General features: G+C 41.9%; 1 protein-coding gene and 2 non-coding genes across 8 annotated transcripts in view; 1 reads left to right on the plus strand and 2 right to left on the minus strand.

Moving 5' to 3' along the window:
- KPNA7 (karyopherin subunit alpha 7) overlaps positions 1 to 18,892 on the plus strand; it is a 59,823-nt gene that overhangs the window by 40,548 nt on the left and 383 nt on the right. For all 6 annotated transcript variants that reach the window (XM_072943295.1, XM_072943294.1, XM_072943296.1 and 3 more), the window contains 7 exons: positions 6,054 to 6,136; positions 6,555 to 6,823; positions 8,298 to 8,380; positions 8,952 to 9,215; positions 10,735 to 10,968; positions 12,443 to 12,625; positions 15,862 to 16,008. In XM_072943295.1, the coding sequence (XP_072799396.1) occupies positions 6,054 to 6,136; positions 6,555 to 6,823; positions 8,298 to 8,380; positions 8,952 to 9,215; positions 10,735 to 10,968; positions 12,443 to 12,625; positions 15,862 to 16,008 (1,263 nt within the window). The remainder of the gene's footprint in view (positions 1 to 6,053; positions 6,137 to 6,554; positions 6,824 to 8,297; positions 8,381 to 8,951; positions 9,216 to 10,734; positions 10,969 to 12,442; positions 12,626 to 15,861; positions 16,009 to 18,892) is intronic.
- Positions 1,172 to 1,243, minus strand: TRNAT-AGU (transfer RNA threonine (anticodon AGU)). The gene has a single exon. It is a non-coding gene; the product is annotated as a tRNA-Thr (tRNA).
- LOC116280034 (U2 spliceosomal RNA) lies at positions 4,244 to 4,434 on the minus strand. The gene has a single exon (XR_004189355.1). It is a non-coding gene; the product is annotated as a U2 spliceosomal RNA (small nuclear RNA).

The raw sequence follows: 18,892 nt of genomic DNA on the forward strand, positions 1-18,892 counted from the left end.
GATTGTCTATAGGAGTCCTGAGGATTTCACCACCCAAGGAAGATGAAAATCTGAAACAAAACTAGGAGAAGAGTTTACTTTTTTATTCTTGTTAGCATGTTCCTTTTTAAACATTCAAGTACCCCAGAATTCACCCTTTTATCAGTGGTTTCTCATGTGTTCACAAAGTTGCGTGACCATCACCACTAGCTAATTTCAGAATATATTCATAACCTCAGTAGAAATCCCCTACCCACTCCTCCTTCCCCCTTATCCTCTGGTGACCACAAATCTGCTTTGTCTCTGTGGATTTACCTATTCTGGGTATTTTGTGTAAATGGAATCATAATACGTAGCTTTTTGTGTCTGGCTTCTCTCACTTAATGTAACGTTTTCAAGGTTCACCCATGTTGTAGCATGTGTCAGTACTTCATTCGTTTTGTAGGTGAATAATATTTCATTGTATAGATAGACCACACTTTGTTTATCCATTCACTGTTTCCACTTCTTAGCTATCATGAATAATGCCGCTATGAACATTTGTCTGGACATATTTTCAATTGTCAGGAGTATACCTCAGAGTAGAATTGCTGGGTCATAAGATAATTCTGGGCTTAACTCTTTTGAGGAACTGCTTGTGGTGAGCTGAATAATGGCCCCCCTAAATATCTCCGTGTCCTCACCCCGGAACCTGTGAATGTTACCTTATATGACAAAAGGGACTTTGTAAATGTGGTTAGATGAAGGGTCTGGACTCTCTGGATGGGCCAGATGTAATCACATTGGTCCTTATAAGATGGATGAAGGACAAGGCAGAGCAGAAGAAGAGATGAACGTGCTGTGCTTTGAAGGAGGAGGGAAGGGGGAGGGAGGTGTCACAGACCAAGGAACACAGGCAGCCCCACCAGAAGCTGAAAAAGGCAAGAAGAAAGGACTTTCCCTTCAGAGCCTCCAGGAAGAAACAGCTCTGCCAACATTTTGACTTGAGTCCAGTGAAACTGATCATGAACTTCTGACTTCTAGAACCGTAAGACTATAAGTCTGTTTTAAGCCACTAAATTTGTGGTAATTTTTACAGTAGCGATAGGAAACAAATAGCTACCAAACTTATCTCTCAAGCAGCTGTACTGTTGTACATGCTAACATTCTTACCAACACTTCTTTTTTTTTTTTTTAATTTTTATCTTGTTAGTGGAGGTACTGGGGATTGAACCCAGGACTTTGTGCATACTAAGCACACACTGTACCACTGAGCTATACCCCCAACATTTCCCTTTTTTAATTTAAAAATTTTTTAAATTATTTTATTTGCCAGTACCTCTTATCGTCCATTTCTGGACTTGAGCCATCTAGAGGATGTAAAGGGTTGTATTGTTGTAAATGACATGTTTTCCTAAAGCTAAATGATGAAGAGCATTTTTTAATGTGCTTAGTGGCTGCTGTATATCTCCCCTGTGGAGACATGTCTATTCAACTCCTTTGCCGACTTTTAAAATCAAGTAATTTCTCTTTTTACTGAGTTGTGAGAGTTCTTTATATATTCTGCATACTAGACCCTTACCAGATACATGATTTGCAAATATTTTCTCCCGTTCTATGGGTTGTCTTTTTACTTTCATGATAGAATCTTTGAAACGCAAATGTTTAAATGTTTGAATTTTGAAACAGTCCAGTTTATCTACTTTTTTCTTTGGTTTCCTTGTGCTTTAGGTGACATCTGAAAAATCCATTGCCTAATCCAAGGTCAAAAAGATTTATGCCTATGTTTTCTTCTGAGAATTTTACAGTTTTAGCTCTTACGTTTAGGTTTTTGGATCCATTTTGAGTTAATTTTTGTAAATGGTGCAAGGGGCCAACTTCATTGTTTTGCATGTGGATATCCAGTTGTTCCATTGCTGTAAACACTATTCTTTCCCCAATGAATGGTCTTAACATCCTTGTCAAACTTCAGCTGACCGTAAATGTGAGCGTTTATTTGTGGACTCTGAATGGGCTACCATTGATATGTCTGTCCTTATGCCAGCAGAACAGATTCGATTACTATAGGTTTTGAAATTGGGGAGTGTGGGTTCTCCAATTTTGTCCCTCCCCCCCAAGATTATTTTGGCTCTTTGGGATTCCCTGTCTTTCCATATGGATTTTAAAATTGGCTTGTCAATTTTTTCAGTAAATGGAGCTCAGATTTTGATGGCGGGTGCTTTGACTCTAGGCCAGTTTGTGGAGTATTGTCATCTTACAATGTTAAGTCTTTGAATTTATGAACAGGGAATTTTTTCAATTTGTTTAGGTCTTCTGTAATTTTTTAAAATAGTTCTCAGCATATAAGTATTGTGTTTCTTCTGTTAAAGTCATTCCTAAGTATTTTATTCTTTTTTATGCTATTGAATAAAAATACAAATTTTTATAAAATAAAAATTATTTTCTTAATTAAGATAAAATTATTTTCTTAATTTCAATTTTAGATTGTTCATTGGTAGTATATAGAAATACAATGGACTTTTGTACATTACTCCTGTGAACCTCGTTTATTACCTCCAAATTGTGTTTGTGTGTGTAGATTGGATATAGATTTTCTCTGTCCAAGAGTATGTTAACTGTACATAGGGATAGTTTTACTTTTTTTTTTTTTCAATCTGGATGCCTTTTTATTCCTTCTTCTTGCCTAATTAGCCTGTCTTGAGCTTCCAGTAGTACTGTGCTGAATGAAAGTGACAAGAGTGGACATCCTATCTTGTTTCTGACCTTAGGGGAGACATTTTCAGTCATTTATCATTAAGTATGACACTAGCTGTGGGTTTTTTTTAGATGCCTTTGTTAGGTTGAGGAAGTTCCCTTTTATTCCTAGTTTGTGTTGAATATTGTTTTAATCATGGAAGGGTGCTAGATCTTGTCAAACGCTTTCCCTGCATTTGTGGAGATGATCATGTCCCCCCACCCCCGTCTATTCTATTAATATGGTATACGTCATTGATTTTCACAGATTGAATCACCCTTGAATTCCTGGGTTAAATCACAATTGGTTGTGATGTATATTTCTGTTCATGGGTTGATGCCTTTTGTTCTTTTAGAATTGGTTTAGCATTTTAATCCATATTCATTTTAATCCAATACTGTTCTGTACTTCCTCTTGTGGTATCTTTGTCTGGTTTGATATTGGGGTAATACTAGACTCATAGAATTAATTACTATTAGAAAGTTCCTCTCTCTTCTTTTTTGGGGAAGAATTTGTGAGGGATTTATTTTTATTATTATTTTTTAAACGTTATTTTTTGTTTAAATGTTTGTGAAAATTCACCAGTGAAACCTGCTGTGCCTGGGCTTCTCTTTGTGGAAATTTTCATTAAAAATTAATATTTCAGTTTCTTATTACAGGTCTATTTAGATTTTCTGTTTCTTATCGAGTCACTTTTGGTAGTTTATGTTTCCTGGAATTTGTCCCATTCATCTAGGTTATCTAATTTGTTGGCATACTTTGTTCATATAGTCTCTAATCTTATTAGTTCTGTAAATTCAGTAGTAATGTCCCCAGTTTTATTCTTGGTTTTAATAACTTGACTTTTCTCTATTTTTCCCTTCATCAGTCTAGCTAAAGATTTGTCATTTATGTTGCTCTTTTGAGTCAACTTGTCTCATTGATTTTTTTTTCTTCTGAATTTTTCCATTCTGTTTCATTTATTTCCACTCTAGTATTTAATATTTCCTTCCTTCTAATTGTTTTGGGTTTAATTTTCTCTTTTATTTCTTTATTTTTAATTGTGAAGTTAAATTATGGATTTGAGATCTCTTTAAATACATGCATTTATGACTATATATTTCCCTTGAAGCTCTGCTTTAGCTGCACCTCCTCAGTTTCGGTATATTGTCCTCAGCTTTGGTATATTATATGTTTGTTGCATTCATCTCAAAGTATTTTCTAATTTCCCTTTTGATTTTCTCCTTTTGACCTGTTGGTTTAGGAGTTGTTTAATTTTCACAAATCTGTGTACTTCCCAAATTTTCTTCTAATGTTGGTTTTTAATTTTACTCCATTGCAGTTGGATTTTGTCCTATTTGGAGTTCATTAAGCTTCTCAGATGTGTAGATGAACTTCTTCATCATATTTGGGGTGTTTTTGGAAATCATTTCTTCAAATATACTTTCTGCCCCTTTCTCTCCTTTCCATCCTATTATGCATACGTTGATATGCTTGATATATAAGGATCTGTTCATTTTCGTCTTCATCTTTTTCCCTTTTTTTTTTTTAAAACAATCTTTGTTCCCCTGAAGGGGGTGCACTATTCCTGGGCGTACTGCAATCCCAGGTCAATGCATGGAGTGGATGGAGCAAGCTCCTATTCCATCTCCTAGTTCCAAAAATCCATTTAATTTATTGTCCTCGGAGAGAGGCTGTATCAGATATTAAGCTGGTAAGAACAGATACTATGTTTGATCTTAGCTAAAAGGCCAAGAAACAATTCTTTATCTTCTTCAGGCTGGATAATCTCAACTGACCTGTCTTCAGGTTCACTGATTGGGTTTATTCTGTGTACTCAGAAATGCTCTTGAGCCACTTGAATGAATTTTTCATTTTGTTACTGTATTTTCCAATTCCAAAATTTCTAGTTGGCTCTGGTGAGACATCATTCGTAGACTTTCCTTTAGTTCTTAGACATAGTTTGCCTTAGTTCTTGGAACATAAAGTCTTTGTTTAGTAAATCCAACGTCTGGTTCCCCAGAGACAGTTGCTATTGATTGCCTTTTTTTTTTCTTCTTGTGTATATGCCATACTTTGCATGTCTTGTAATTTCTTTGACAACTAGTCATTTAAAATAATGTAGCAACTTTAGATATCGGATCCCCCCACCCCTTGCCCAGGGTTTGTTGTTGTTCATTGTTTGTTCAGTGACTTCTGAATTGATTTTTGTGAAATCTGTATTCTTTGTCATGTATGGTCACTGACTTCTCTGCTCAGTTAGCTTAGTGGTCAGCTAATGATTGGACAGAGATTCCCTTAAACATTTGGAAGCAAAAATTCACCCACTCATTGCCAAGGGGTTCTGTGTGTATGCTGGGGCATGCCTTCAACACTCAGACGGTTGACAGTCCTGTCCTAGACCTTCATCTTCACTTGTACAGAGCCTCAGAGTCAGCCAGAGGTGAGACCTCAGAGCCTTCTCAGTTTCCTGTGAGCATGTGTACAGCCCTGTACATACATATGAACTTCTAGATTTTCAGGAGTATGTTGGAGCTTTCAAAGTCCTGATGAACATGTTATTCCCAGTTTTGTCTTTTTTGGTCAGTCTATTGTGCCCCCACCTGTTATCTAACACACACCCCCAAACCTAAGCAGCTGTGAAGTTGAACAACTTCCTCTAATTGTTTTTAACAAATACCTTCAGGGAAAAGACTTTTTGCATTGTGTGAGCTCTGACTCAAACAAAATAGACTCTTACAAATGAGATCTCCCAGGAAACCACCAGATGGGTCAAATAATAATTCTCCGAGGATGAGGCTTTAAAGGAGAACTAACCTGTTCGTCCTCCTCCAGCAGCTGCTGGGCTGTTGGTTTTCAAGGCTGCCATGGAGCTAGGGGAGGAGGGGTGGGAATAAGACAAGGCAGAACCCCACAATCCTCGCTGTTCTTACTGAGATGTAGACATTTTTCATGAATATACCCTTTTTGACTCAGATAAAAAAATTGTTGCAAGCCTTTGGTCAGTTTCCAGAGTTCTAAAAAAGTTGATTCTGATTATTTTTCAGTTTTCTTGTTGGTTTTATGGGGGAGAGAATTTTGAGGTCCTTCCTCTGCCATTTTTGCTGACATTCGCTGGCATGTTCTTACTGCATGGAATTATAAAGGCGCTGGGGATCCCAGTAATGATGGGAATTACCCCTCCCCCAGAGCACGGGGAATGACCCACAAAACCGAGCCCTATGAGACCACCAGATGCTCTTCCCTCCCCTGATACAGACCAGCATGCAGATGGGTACATACTGTTCAAGCCGGCTTCTCCTCATCAGACAGATGGCTGCACGGGATGGCCTCTGGGGTTCCCTTGGCAGAGACTCTGACTTGGATGTGTCTCTCCTTGCAGGTCAGCCTCACCCTGCAAGAAATAATAAATGGTGTGAATGCCTCAGATCCAGAACTGTGTTTCCAGGCCACTCAGGCAGCCAGGTATCACCAAACAGACCTCTTGTTGACAGATTCATAGCTAGAAATGGGTTCCAGTGGCCTGTTTGGTTTCTTGGCAGTGGCAAAATGCCCACACAAGGTAAGAAAGGCTAGTTCATCCAAAAGTGAGACCAAATTGCTCCTCTGCGCTGTCCTTGAGAACAGCTTAAGATATGCAAGTGTTGTCAGAGATGAATTGCTTAATTTAAATTGGCCTCTACAGACATCGTGGATCATAGATAACTAAAGGGGAGAACATTGCTCCATCACTGCACAGTGCTAGAGGCTAAACGTCAGGATATTAAGTAGCTCTGGCCCAGCCCTTTGTTTTGATACTTAGGAAGGCCAAAAGCATCCGTAAAGGAGGTTTTTCATACCCGCCTGACCGGACGTGTTTGTTTTTCACTCTTGCACTGCAAAGGAAGATGCTGTCCCAGGAAAAGAACCCTCCTCTGAGGCTGATGGTTGAAGCCGGGCTCATTCCCAGGCTAGTGGAGTTCCTGAAGTCATCGCCGCACCCCTGCTTGCAGTTCGAAGCAGCCTGGGCTCTCACCAACATCGCTTCAGGGACCTCAGAGCTGACTCGCGCGGTTGTGGAAGGAGGGGCCGTCCAGCCCTTGGTTGAGCTCCTGTCTTCCCCTCATATGACTGTGTGTGAACAGGCAGTGTGGGCCCTTGGTAACATAGCAGGTGAGGCTCTCCCCTCGGGACAAGGAAACAGCGGGCCTGGTGCGTGGTGCGACGGGAGGTCTCTGGGTAGTATTGCAGATTAGGCACTCTAAGTGTAAACTCCTAGAAATGAGGGTAGGGCTTTAGGTCGGTGGTAGAGTGTGTGCTTAGCGTGCATGAGGTCCTGGGTTCAATCCTTATTACCTCCATTAAAAAAATAAAATAAAATAAAAATAAATACCTAGAAATGCTGGGAAAAGTAGAAAGGGATTTTCAAAAATTCAGTCAAGTTCAAAGGCTAAAAATGGAAGCTGAAACCAGACGATGTGGTCTGTTCTAAAGCTGCAGGCTACCTGGTGACACCTGCCAGGACCAAGGTCCTGCAGTCTCAGGTCTTAGTGGCTTCAGGAACAAAAGACAAGTCTTTGGTTCATGCAAGGTGGGGATTTTATGACAGACCCTTGCATGACCTAGGACCCTAAAAGAATTCTACCTCCAGTGATATTTGCCAAAGGAACATTAAAAAAAAAGTTTCTTTAGGATAGACGCCTCCCCTGAAAATACAAACCTAAGATTGGCCTCATGGATTTGGGACTTGCTTTATTCCCCGTGTGGTCCAGGAAAGTGGAAACTGGGGGGTTAATGCTGCAGGGCTGGAAGCTCCAGGATCCCTGGCTGAATATAAATGCAATGCTCTTTGGGGGAGGTAAACTCAGCTGGGCCCCTTGGGGTTTTGGCAAACTAAGAGCAGCCAAATATTAGCAATTTCAAGTGCAGAGAACCAACAAACCACCATGACTGAGTCAGCAGAAACAAACAGTATGATGAGACCTCCGAGGACTTCCGATAATGGGATTAGCAAACCAGAATATAAAACAAGCCTGCTTTTTAAATGCTTGCAGAAATAAAGCACCTATTGCAGAGATTTCGCCTTTCGCTTTGCTTGGTACAGCAAGGAACAGGCCACACTGGGTGGTGTAGTTTCACTTACACCTTGCCGGATGCGGGATGCGTGAGCAATTACAAGCCGAGACTTTCAGGGTCTAAAGTGGGTGTTCCAGCCAAAGCAGCAGACAGCTGATGGCCAGCATCTATCCATCTCCTGGACTTTGTTCTGAGTTGCATTCAGAAGTTCCTGCTCCGTGCTAGTCTTCTGGGAAGTTAGTCTGGTCTGCAGAGGCCTTTGTCTCCTGAGAACCATGCTGTGAAATGGCGCCACCGTTTAAAGTGGTGCCCAGCTGACTGGCTCCTTTAGGTCTGCAGAGACTCTGTTTATAGCAATTCCTGCTGCGTGGTACCTGCTTTTCAAGTCAGGCCATCTATTCAACCAACACGTTGGAGACGCAGGATCAAGTTCATGGCACTGCTGTCTACTTACCAACCCAGAAAGGAGTTCTGGCCTCTCACCCTTCACACAGACTTTGAAAGGATTAGTCATCCACCCCAGGATTCTCTTTGTTCCCTCTCTGAGTGTCATGTTCTTATCTATTTGTAGGTGATGGCCCAGAATTCAGAGACAATGTTATCTCCAGCAATGCCATCCCATATCTGCTGGCCCTGGCTTCATCAAATGTACCAGTGAGTGTCTTTAAAAGGGGTTGCCTAGTGAGGTAACAAGTTCCCAAAGTTGGGAAATGGGGGATGTAATGGCTGGAGGGGTGCCAAGGATAGGGGTCGAAGGTCGCAGAGTGTGTTTCTATACTGGTGGGAGTGATCCAGGGGAGAGCGGTGATCCTGGGGACAGAATCTTGAGAGGCAAAACGTCATGGGATTCAGATGCAGGATAGGAAGACTGGTTGTCAAATAGAAGATGAGAAATGTGGTACAATGATAGGCAGGTGGGGAGACCAAGTAACTCCTGCTTGATCTTAGTTTTGTCAATGAAAAATGAACTTAGGTCATCAACTGACTCCAATGGGGAAGGATATTTTGAAGAATCTAAGGAAACCTCCACCTGACTTTTGAATATGAAACAAAGCTCATTCTCTGTGTCCCTAGTAGATTCATTACCTAGAACAAATTCCTGTTTGAAGCTGACACGGTTTGGTTCATGCAGGTTAATAACATTGATCAAAGATGGCAAGGACACATGGCCATCTGTACTTGTCCTTCTTTGCACCCAGTGCTGGAAGCAGTCTCCCTGTTACAGGTCACATTTCTGCGGAACATCGCGTGGACCCTGTCCAACCTGTGCAGGAACAAGAACCCGTACCCTTGCGATAACTCAGTGAAGCAAATGTTGCCTGCCCTCTTCCACCTCCTGCAGCACCAAGACAGTGAGGTTCTCTCGGACACCTGCTGGGCTCTGTCTTACCTCACTGAAGGCTGCGATGAGCGCATCGGCCAAGTGGTTGACACTGGCGTCCTGCCCAGGCTGGTGGAGCTCATGGCCAGCTCGGAACTCAATGTCCTGGTATGTTTCCTAGGTCTCATCACTCTCTGTGTGGGTCTTCAGATTAGAGTCTGGGGGTCATTTTCACTCGAGCAGGTTTTGTTCTGCCCCCGACCCAGCTCTTCCACAGTTGGTGTTCCTCCTTGTCCTTGAACCAAGCTTGTCACCTGAACTTTCCTGATCTCTGTTACTCTCTAGCCAAAGATCTGAATCTATTTTGACCCAAAATCCTAGTGGGTATTAAGTAACTTACTTTTTCTTGATCTGAGAACTAGAAAATATAGAAAAGCACCAATTAAAATTGCTTATAATCCTTCCTCCCAATGAACTATTCTTTTGTGGCCTTTCCTTCTACTGGTCTTTGCATGTAGGTATTAACAAGTTGGGGTGTTTGTGTGTTAAGGTGAAGCTTGTAAACATTTGAATTTCTTACTCAAGTATAAAGGAAAATTTCTCCGTATCCTCTCACCACTTTGTTCTCTTAGATTACTTCAGATATAGGTGGAAAGTCAGTAAAATCAAGGTCAAATAATTTACTCTGAGACATAGATCACTTACATAATTCTTGAAAATGTAGTTTGAAATGTGGGTATCCCTTTAAATTTCTATGTCTAGTCCTGTATATTATGCAGCCTTAGTGATCTTCTGTACTGAGATTAGCATAGTTTTCCTCAGAAGTCAAGGTTAGTGTGGGGGTGTTGTTGGGGGCGTGGAGGGTGTGAAGACAACATCTTGCAGAAATCACTTGTCCTGGGGGGTCTGGAGCCCACTTGGAACAGCCCTGACAAGGCTGTGATTGGCCTATGGAACTACCTCCACCTCTCACCTGGGTAGCAGATACGTAGCATGATAGGCTAGGAAAACTCTAGAACTGTTGATGAGCTGAGCTAGGGCTGCCACTACAGTGCAGAGAAGCAAAACAATAAATCCAGTCAGCCCTCCTAGGACAGTTGTCTTGAGTCCAATCATAGACCCATCCTGGGGACCTACGGAGTGATTAAGAGGGGGTTGGGGAATACACCAGAAAAGCCACTGGAATTTCATTATCTCCAATTAAATATACGACAGGAAGTTGATATTCATGCTAAATGCAAATTCAGTAGAAATTATTACATTATACATATGATTAATTAAGCAAGTTTCCCAGTGTAAGGATAGGAAAAGGCCAGCATCATTTCTCGATAAAAACATCCCTTGACGTCTATCCCACTTGAGCTGGAACTACTGGGAGCCTGGCAAATACCTTTTTTTTTTTTTTTTCAATGGAGGTGCTGGGGATTGAACCCGGGACCTCGTGCATGCTAAGCACACACACTGAGCTATACTCGCTCTGCCCCCAAATACCTTTAAACTATGAAAACAGCCATGGATGTATTGAATTAATAAGGATCAGGGGTATAATCACTGATCTCAGGCTTCCAGAGTGCCATCAGCATAGCATGATGGATGTTTGGGAGGGCACAAAGCCTGCTTGCAATGCTCACCTTCCGCTGGGATGGATTTGTAATACTTGGTTACACTTCTCGCCTTGTTCTTCCAGACCCCCTCTCTCCGCACTGTGGGGAACATCGTCACAGGAACGGACCACCAGACCCAGCTGGCCATTGATGCAGGTGTACTGAGCGTGCTGCCCCAGCTCCTGTTGCACCCCAGGTCCTCCATTCAGAAGGAGGCAGCCTGGGCCCTGAGCAACGTGGCGGCGGGGCCCTGCCAGCACATCCAGCAGCTGATTACTTGCGGTGCCCTGCCTCCCTTGGTGGCTCTGCTAAAAAACGTAAGTGGCACACGTGGTGTCCATGACACAAGGCTACTTTCAGGTGGGCCCTATGTTGAGCTCCTTCAGGTACTCAGATGCAGGCTGAGAAGCCAATGAAGGGAGATCATGACAAACCTAGGAAACACTGGTTTCCTAACTGTCCCTGAAAAAAGGAAGGGGCGTCTCATTTGGGACATCTCATTAAAAATTTAGAGGACTCAACGAGCCTTGTTCAATGAAAAGGGAACGCCACAGTTCAAGTATCCAGAAGAATCTGGAGCTGGTAAAGACTGGCTTATCTTTAGTGTTAAAATAGTGTGCTGTCTACTCTTGGGCAAAAGAAGGAGGAGGCTTGGTTTTGATCTAGGGGGAAAAACATACCGGGTTATGGTGATACTATACCCTGAAGAAAGATGGCCTTTGCAGTGTAAAATTCACATTGATTAAAGTGGTAATATACACAGCAAATCCAGAAAAGCAATAAAGCTTCCTTCTTCCTCCTGAGTCCCACTTCCTTTCCCCAGGACGACTACTAGCGTAGCATTTCTTTATATCATCTTTTGGTGAATGAGCTACGTTTAAACCATCTGCTTGGGAAACAAGCCAGGAGTGGTTACCTTAGACTGGGGGCAGAGGAGGGACTGGCAATGTCCTGCTCTCTCTCAGGTTGACAGGTGGGTTCCCAGGTGTGCACTAGGTAGGAAAACCTAGGCCAGGCGGACAGCCCATGTCGTGGCACCTCCCAGTCTGTAAGACGGGCTTGCTATCCTGTGTTTGTGAGTCTGTACACATTCTAATCAGAAACACTAGTCAGGAATCGAGGAGTAATTTTACTTTGAATTGTGCCTTTTGAAATATAACTTGCTTGGAGCCGTAAATTGTTTTCATTTTTTCATTTTGTTTTAAACCGAGGTCACAGTTTTCCCCAGCCACAAGATGGGAATAACTCCTCCCGCCCAGGGATAGAAGAATTCATGATAAATGACTCCCATCTCTCTGGGTGAAGTGCGTTTTATAAATGTAAGGGATGCATTGAGTGATAGTTCAGGGGATTTTCTCTGTCACCTCCAGGCTGTGCTCAGGTTTGTGACTCTGGAACGTCTTGTCCAAAGTTTTACTGGGGCAGAAAGACTAGAACTGTAGGCGTAGTTCACTCTAACCTAAAAATTCCCCACGTGATTTCTAAGCAAGATTGATTCCCTGCATTGGCTTATGTTAGTTCTATTTTTTTCTACAAACTGACTTAAGGAAATGAGTCTGTTTGAACTCAGAGCCTCCCTCTAAGACCATATATGAGCCTGCCCTTCCTCCCTCCCAGCTTCTGAAAGATGCTGTCTTCTCAAGAACTAAAGGCAAGTCGCCCAGGGGGTCTGTGTAAATTACACATATGGTCCTGCCTGTCAGCAGCTAACCTAGAAACTGAGCCACGTTGGCATCACTGTATTTGAGTTCTTCAGGGTCTGTCAGGAATGTAAATGTTCTCTTTCTGCAGGGAGAATTTAAAGTCCAGAAAGAGGCTGTCTGGACGGTGGCTAACTTCACAACAGGGGGCACTGTGGACCAGCTGATCCAGCTTGTCCAGTCTGGAGTCTTGGAGCCACTGATAAATCTGCTCACCATCCAAGACACCAAAATCGTTATCATCATCCTCGACGTCTTCTCTTTTATCCTCCAGGTGAGCTGTTCTGAACAGGTTGGTTTCTAAATAGCAGTCTCCAAATGAAGACGTTTAATTTGGTTCTTAAAACCGAAGTAGGGATTCTCTTTCCTCTCCATTCCCCAACCCCCTCCCTCTGTCCACACATCCTGCAGATAACAAAACAGGAGGCCTTTCAAAAAACGTCCATCACCTTCATTTTCTCAGATAAGTGTTTTAATGCCCAGTACTGGTATTAGATGCTTAGGAAATGACAAAGTCCTTGCTCCAAAAGAGTTGATGTATTGGTGGGGAGGGGAACAGACACATCAGGTGGAGAGTTACTGGTAGCATATCTGATAAAGGGGTGTTTCCTGATAAAGGGGCTTCGAGTGGGGAGGGGATGGTGGTCTCTTATATGCAGTAGTTAGGAGAAACCTGATTGAGGAAGAACACTTAAGCAAAGATGTGAAAGAAGTGAGTGTGTCTTGTGGGTATCTGGGGAACAGCCCTCTAGGAACCTAAAAAAGGCAAGGAGGGGGTGTGGCCAGAGCAGAGCAAAGGGACAGAAGGTGGTAGAAGACAGGCTCAAGGTATCCAGGGGCCAGATCACAGAAGGTCTGTGGGAACTTTGACTTACTGAGTGAGACAGAGAAACCAATCGAAGGTTTGAAGCAAGAAAAGAAAAAGTCAGTGGGCCGCATGGCTGTCTCTGTTTGAGAAGGCTAAAACATGGGACATAATTGCAGGAGCAGCAAGAAGTTAGCAGGAGTAGACCCTGAGGGGCCATCCTAGAATTCTTTTTCCATTCAAGTATGTGGCTGGGATAATGGACGACAAAGCATTGAATTAGAATTCTAGAAAAGTCTTATTTCTAAAATAAAGGCAAGTTAAGCCAATATTGTCACACTATTTGTGTCAGTTGTATACTGCATAACAAATTACCCCTTAGTGGCTTAAAACAAACATGTATTGTCTCACGTAGTTTCTGGGGTTAGGAACCCAAGGGCAACTTAGCTGGATATTTCTGGTTCGTGAAACCGGGGCTGCAGTCACGTCTGAAGGCTTGATGCAGTCTGGAGGATCGGCTTCCAAGATGACTCACTCACATGCCTGGCAAGTTACTCTCCCCACATGGATTCCCTGGGACTGCTGGAGTATTCTCCAACATGGTAGCTTCCTCTGAGGCAAGCAAACGCAGAAAGCAGGGAGGAAGCCCCAGTGTCTGTTAAGACCTATTAAGAAGGTTGTTGCAACAACATCCTGTTGGTTACACAGATCAGCCCATTTCATCATGGGAGGGGGCTACACAAGGGCATGAATACCAAGAGGGCAGGGATCACCCAGGGCCATCTTGGAGGCTGGTTATATTCATTACGTTAAGGTCTTTTTAGATGCGACTAAGTCTTTTGAAAAGTTTCAAAGTTAACACCAGGGGACTCCTTTTTAAAAGCTCACTTTAAGCATCCTTTTCATGTAACTGTCTCAGAACTGACCTGAGTCAAGAACGGATTAGAAACAGCCCATTTAGACACTAAGACTTCGAGTGAATCACAGATAAAGAGTAGAGACTTAGCAGCCAGTAGGCAAAACTGGACATAAAAAACTTGTGAAAGCACACTTGTGGGCTAAAGAAATTTAACTTCATCTGATTCATTTGAATTAAATACTTGGGATTGTTTTTCTGGGGAGAGTTTGGGTGAATCACTTCTAATGGACCAGTGAAGCCCCTGTATCAGATAGTGGCACACAGGACAGTGAGAAAGATCAAGATGAAAAGGAAAAAGCTTCAAATGGGCATCAGAGTGGATGAGGTTCTTTGAAGTCACTTTGGGGCCATCTGTTCTGTCAAACTCCACAATCCTTCCCCAGGCTGCTACTGCCCTGGGTCATCCCCGACTTCTCAGTTTTCTTTGAGGCTGACCTATCAAGTTGGTTCCTGCCTCAGTTTCTTCACTCAAAGCCAAGAATTCGTTTTGGACCTACAGACAGGACTAGAGAGTATCAAGGCTTAGACAAAAGTGCAAACTCTCATCAGATAAACACTATGGCCTAAACAATATTTCATTTGACCCACAGGAGGTTTTTAAATTACCACTCACAAAATAGCGAGCACAGTCCCATCGGATGCCAAAGTTTTGTCTTTATCTCTCTCCACTTCCCCAAAATATGCTATTTACTGAACACTGTTTTATATTTCTCAGCATATAGGTTTTTCACTTCTTTGGTCAGGTTTATTCCTGAGTATTTTATTTTATTTTTGATGTGATTTGGGTTTTTTTTTGACTTTCCCTTTCTGCTATTTAATTGTTAGTATAAAGAAATGCAACAGGTTTCTGTATGTTTGATGTTGGATCCTGCTACCTGGTGAATTTGTTTATCAGTTCTAGGAGTTTTTGTATGGAATCTTTAGGGTTTTCTATATATCATGTCATCTACATATAATTCCCTTTCAATTTGGATCCCTTTTATTTCTTTTTCTTGTCTGATTGCTGTGGCTAGGACTTCCAGTACTATGTTGAATGGAAGTGGTGAGGCTGGGCATGTTTGTCTTGTTCCAGATTTTAGTGGAAAATTCACCATTGAGTATTATGTTGGCTGTAGATTTGTCATAAATAGCTTTTATTATGTTGAGATACATTCCCTTATATCACTGAGATATACCCACTTCAGTGAGAGGCTTTTATCATGAATGGATGTTGAATTTTATCATTGCTTTTTTTGCATCTCTTGAGATACTCTTGAGGTTTTGTATGTACAAATGTTGTGTTTGTGAATAGCCCTGGATGATAAATCCAATGATCAGTGTTAGATTAAATCCAGTCACATTATTTGTTCCCATGGACTTCATCAGTTGCCATGGTGTGGCTTCCGTTATCAAGGGTCTCCTGCTTGACCTCTCAAGGCTTTCCAGGGAGTGCAGGGCAAGAACTTCTGCATTTACATAGCATTACTTGAAGATCATTTCTTCTGTATTAGAAGCAATTTCCACTAATTAGAAGAAGGTTACCTACTGGATAGTGGTGGTGTTAGATTTATGGATGGTGGCATATACAGCAAAGGAGATACTGTATTCTGTGTAATGAAGATAAACCTCAATAGTTATATGATAAATATCCAGAGTGAGAGGAAGATAGTGCAATTTTAACTCAATCTGGAAAAAGTAAAACTGCCGTTGCCCAATGTGGAATGAGTAGCTTGGTCTGATTCTACTGGAGTGAAGCCCCACCTCCTAAGATCTTTGGCCCAGAGTCTCCATCTTATCTGGCCCACAGGCAGCAGAGAAGATTTCTCAGAAGGAACACATGTGTCTTCTGATAGAAGGACTTGGTGGGGTTGACAGAATTGAGGCTTTGCAACTCCACGAGAACTATCAGGTGGCCCTGACTGCTTCAAACATTATTGAGAGACACTTCTGTGAGGTAAGTGGCCAGAGCATCAGAGACCGCCCAGCCCTCCTGGTGAACCACCTCTGCAGGTGATCACCTGGCAGGTACCTGAGCTGTTCCCATGAGGTGGGTGACGGACAGGCGGGCTTCTCTCGTGACTTAGCCCCAAGTTACTCCCCCTCCATGTTATCCGGACTCTGGGAAACTGCTCTAGTCCCACAGAATCTTGTCCTGCTGCCTCTGGTGTAGAATTTCACGCTTGTTTTTGTTTTTTTCCTTACTTGGCTCCTTTGGGGGAGCGGGAGGGAAGGACATTGATGCTAAAGTGACTTTTTACTGAGAAATACAAACAACGAAGGCAGACCCAGCTTTTGAAAAACCGCTTTGCTACTTCCTTCTGTCTCTTTCCAGAATATGGTGTTTGGGGATGAAGTCTACAAAAGGCTCCGAGTTTCCTGCAGGAGCAGGGGATAATGGTCAGATAGCATTAGATACTTCCGAAACACTTTTTATGGTAGTAAAACATATGTAACATAAAACTTACCATTTAAACCGTTGTTAAGTATACAGTTCTCTGGCATGAAGTACATTCACACAGTCATACAACCATCACCGCCGTCCATCTCCAGAACTTTTTCATCTTTCCAAACCGAAACTCTATCCCCATTAAACAATAACCGTCCCATCCCACTACCACCCCCCAGGCCCTGGTAACCACCATTTCACCCTCCTTCTCTGTGAATTGGAATATTAAGTACCTCAGAAGTGGAATCATGGCATTTGTCCTTTTTGTGACTGGCTTATTTCACTCAGCATCATGTCCTCAGGGTTCATCCGTGTTGTAGCACGTGTCAACTTGTCCATCCTTTTTAAGCCTAAGTAATACTTTGTTGTATGGATATACTACATTTTGTTTATTCATCCATCAGTGGACACTTGGGTTCTCCTTTTGGGTATTGTGAATAACACTGCTATGAATATGGGAATAGAAATGTTAGAATTCCTGCTTTTAATTTTTTTGGGTATACCCCAAGTTGGAATTGTCAGATCATACAGTAAATCTGTTTTTAATTTTTGAGGAACCTCCATCCTGTTCCCCAGAGTGGGTGCACTATTTTACATTGCCACTAGCAACACACAAAGGTTCCCATTTCTCAACATCCTTGCCCATGCTTGTTTTCTGGGGTTTATTTTAAATCACAGCCACTTAAAATGGGTATGAAGTAGTGTCCCAGTGTGGTTTTTCCTTCTTTCAGTTTTATTGAGCTATAATTGACATACAGCACTGCGTAAGTTTAAGGCATACAGCATAATAATTTGACTTACATGCATCATGAAGTGATTACTACAGTTAGGTTAGCATCTCACCCATCATCTCACAGACACAAAGTAAAAGAAATACAGTAAAAAAATTCTTTTTTCTTCTGACAAAAGAACTCTTAGGATTTACTCTCTTAAAAACTTTTATAGATAAGATACAGCAGTGTTAATTATATTAATCATTTCTGTTACATCCCTAGTACCTATTTATCTTATAACTAGAAGTTTGTACCTTTTTGAATACCTTCATCCAGTTCCCCCACCCTCTACCCTCTCACCTCTCGTAGCCGTAAATCTGATGTCTTTCTCTCAGAGTTTATTTTAAAAGTATAATTAACTTATAACACTGTTAGTTCTTGATGCACAGTATAGTAATTTGGTATTTCTACACATGTCAAAATGATCGAGGCAAGTGTGGTTACCAGACAAAGATATTACATAGTTATTGACTAGTCCCCACACTGTACATTTCATACCCATGACACATTTATTTTTTAACTGCAAGTTGGTATTAATCTCCCTCACCTATTTCTCTCATCTCCACCCACCAGCCCCCAGCAACCACCTATTTGTTCTCTGTACCTGTGTCTCTATTTCTGTTGGGTTTGTTCATTTGTTTTGTTTTTTAGATTCCACATGTAAGTGAAATCACACAGTATTTGTCTTTCTCTGTCTGACTTCACTTGGCCCAATACACACTAGGTCCATCCATGGTGTCACAAATGGCATGATTTCATTCTTTTTATGGCTGAGTAATGTTCCATTGTTTATATATCACATTTTCTTTATCCATTCATCAATCGATGGGCACTTAGGTTGCTTCCATGTTGGCTATTGTAAATAGTGCTGCAATGAACATAGGTGTGCATGTGTCTTTCTGAATTAGTGTGTTCATTTTCTTTGGATAAATAACCAGGCGTGGAATTGCTGAATTGTATGGTAGTTCTGTTTTTAATTTTGGGGACAATTAGGGGTTTACTCTGTTGGGTGTCCAGCTTGAATCATAACCAAAATCCATACAATAAATACGACCAGGTTGGTGGCTCTTCCTAACGAAGGCAGCTAGTCTCAGTACAGGACTGAGAGGATGCTCTCAAAGCAGAGAAGACCCAAAACAGTGATTAGCATCTTCTGAGTTAAAGATTCCTAAGAAAACTTTGTAATTAGGAAACTCGTCCCTTTAAGTGAAGTCAGATCCCTAGGGCTCCTCCAAGGGCTGCAAGTCCACGACTTCTGATCCAGAAGTGATAGCTGTACCCTCTGTCTTCTTACTCACTCTAATGTTCCATGTATCAAAACTGCTTTTAAAAGTAAGCCAGACACAAATGAACCAATACTGTGTGATTCCACTTACATGAGGGACCTCACAGAGACGGCAAGTGGAATGGTGGTTGCCAGGGGCTGGGAGCAAGAGGGGAGTGGAGAGCTATTGTTTAATGGGTACAGATTTTGGTTTGAAAAGATGAAAATGTTCTGGAGATGCATGGTGGGGGCTTGCGAAGCAATGTGAGTGTCCTTAATGCCACTGAATAGTTCAGTTAATGGTGAAAGATGGTAACTTTTATGGTATGTATGTTTCACTACGCACACAAAATGC

Source organism: Vicugna pacos, chromosome 18 (assembly GCF_048564905.1).
Source record: "Vicugna pacos chromosome 18, VicPac4, whole genome shotgun sequence".
Classification (NCBI taxonomy): domain Eukaryota; kingdom Metazoa; phylum Chordata; class Mammalia; order Artiodactyla; family Camelidae; genus Vicugna; species Vicugna pacos.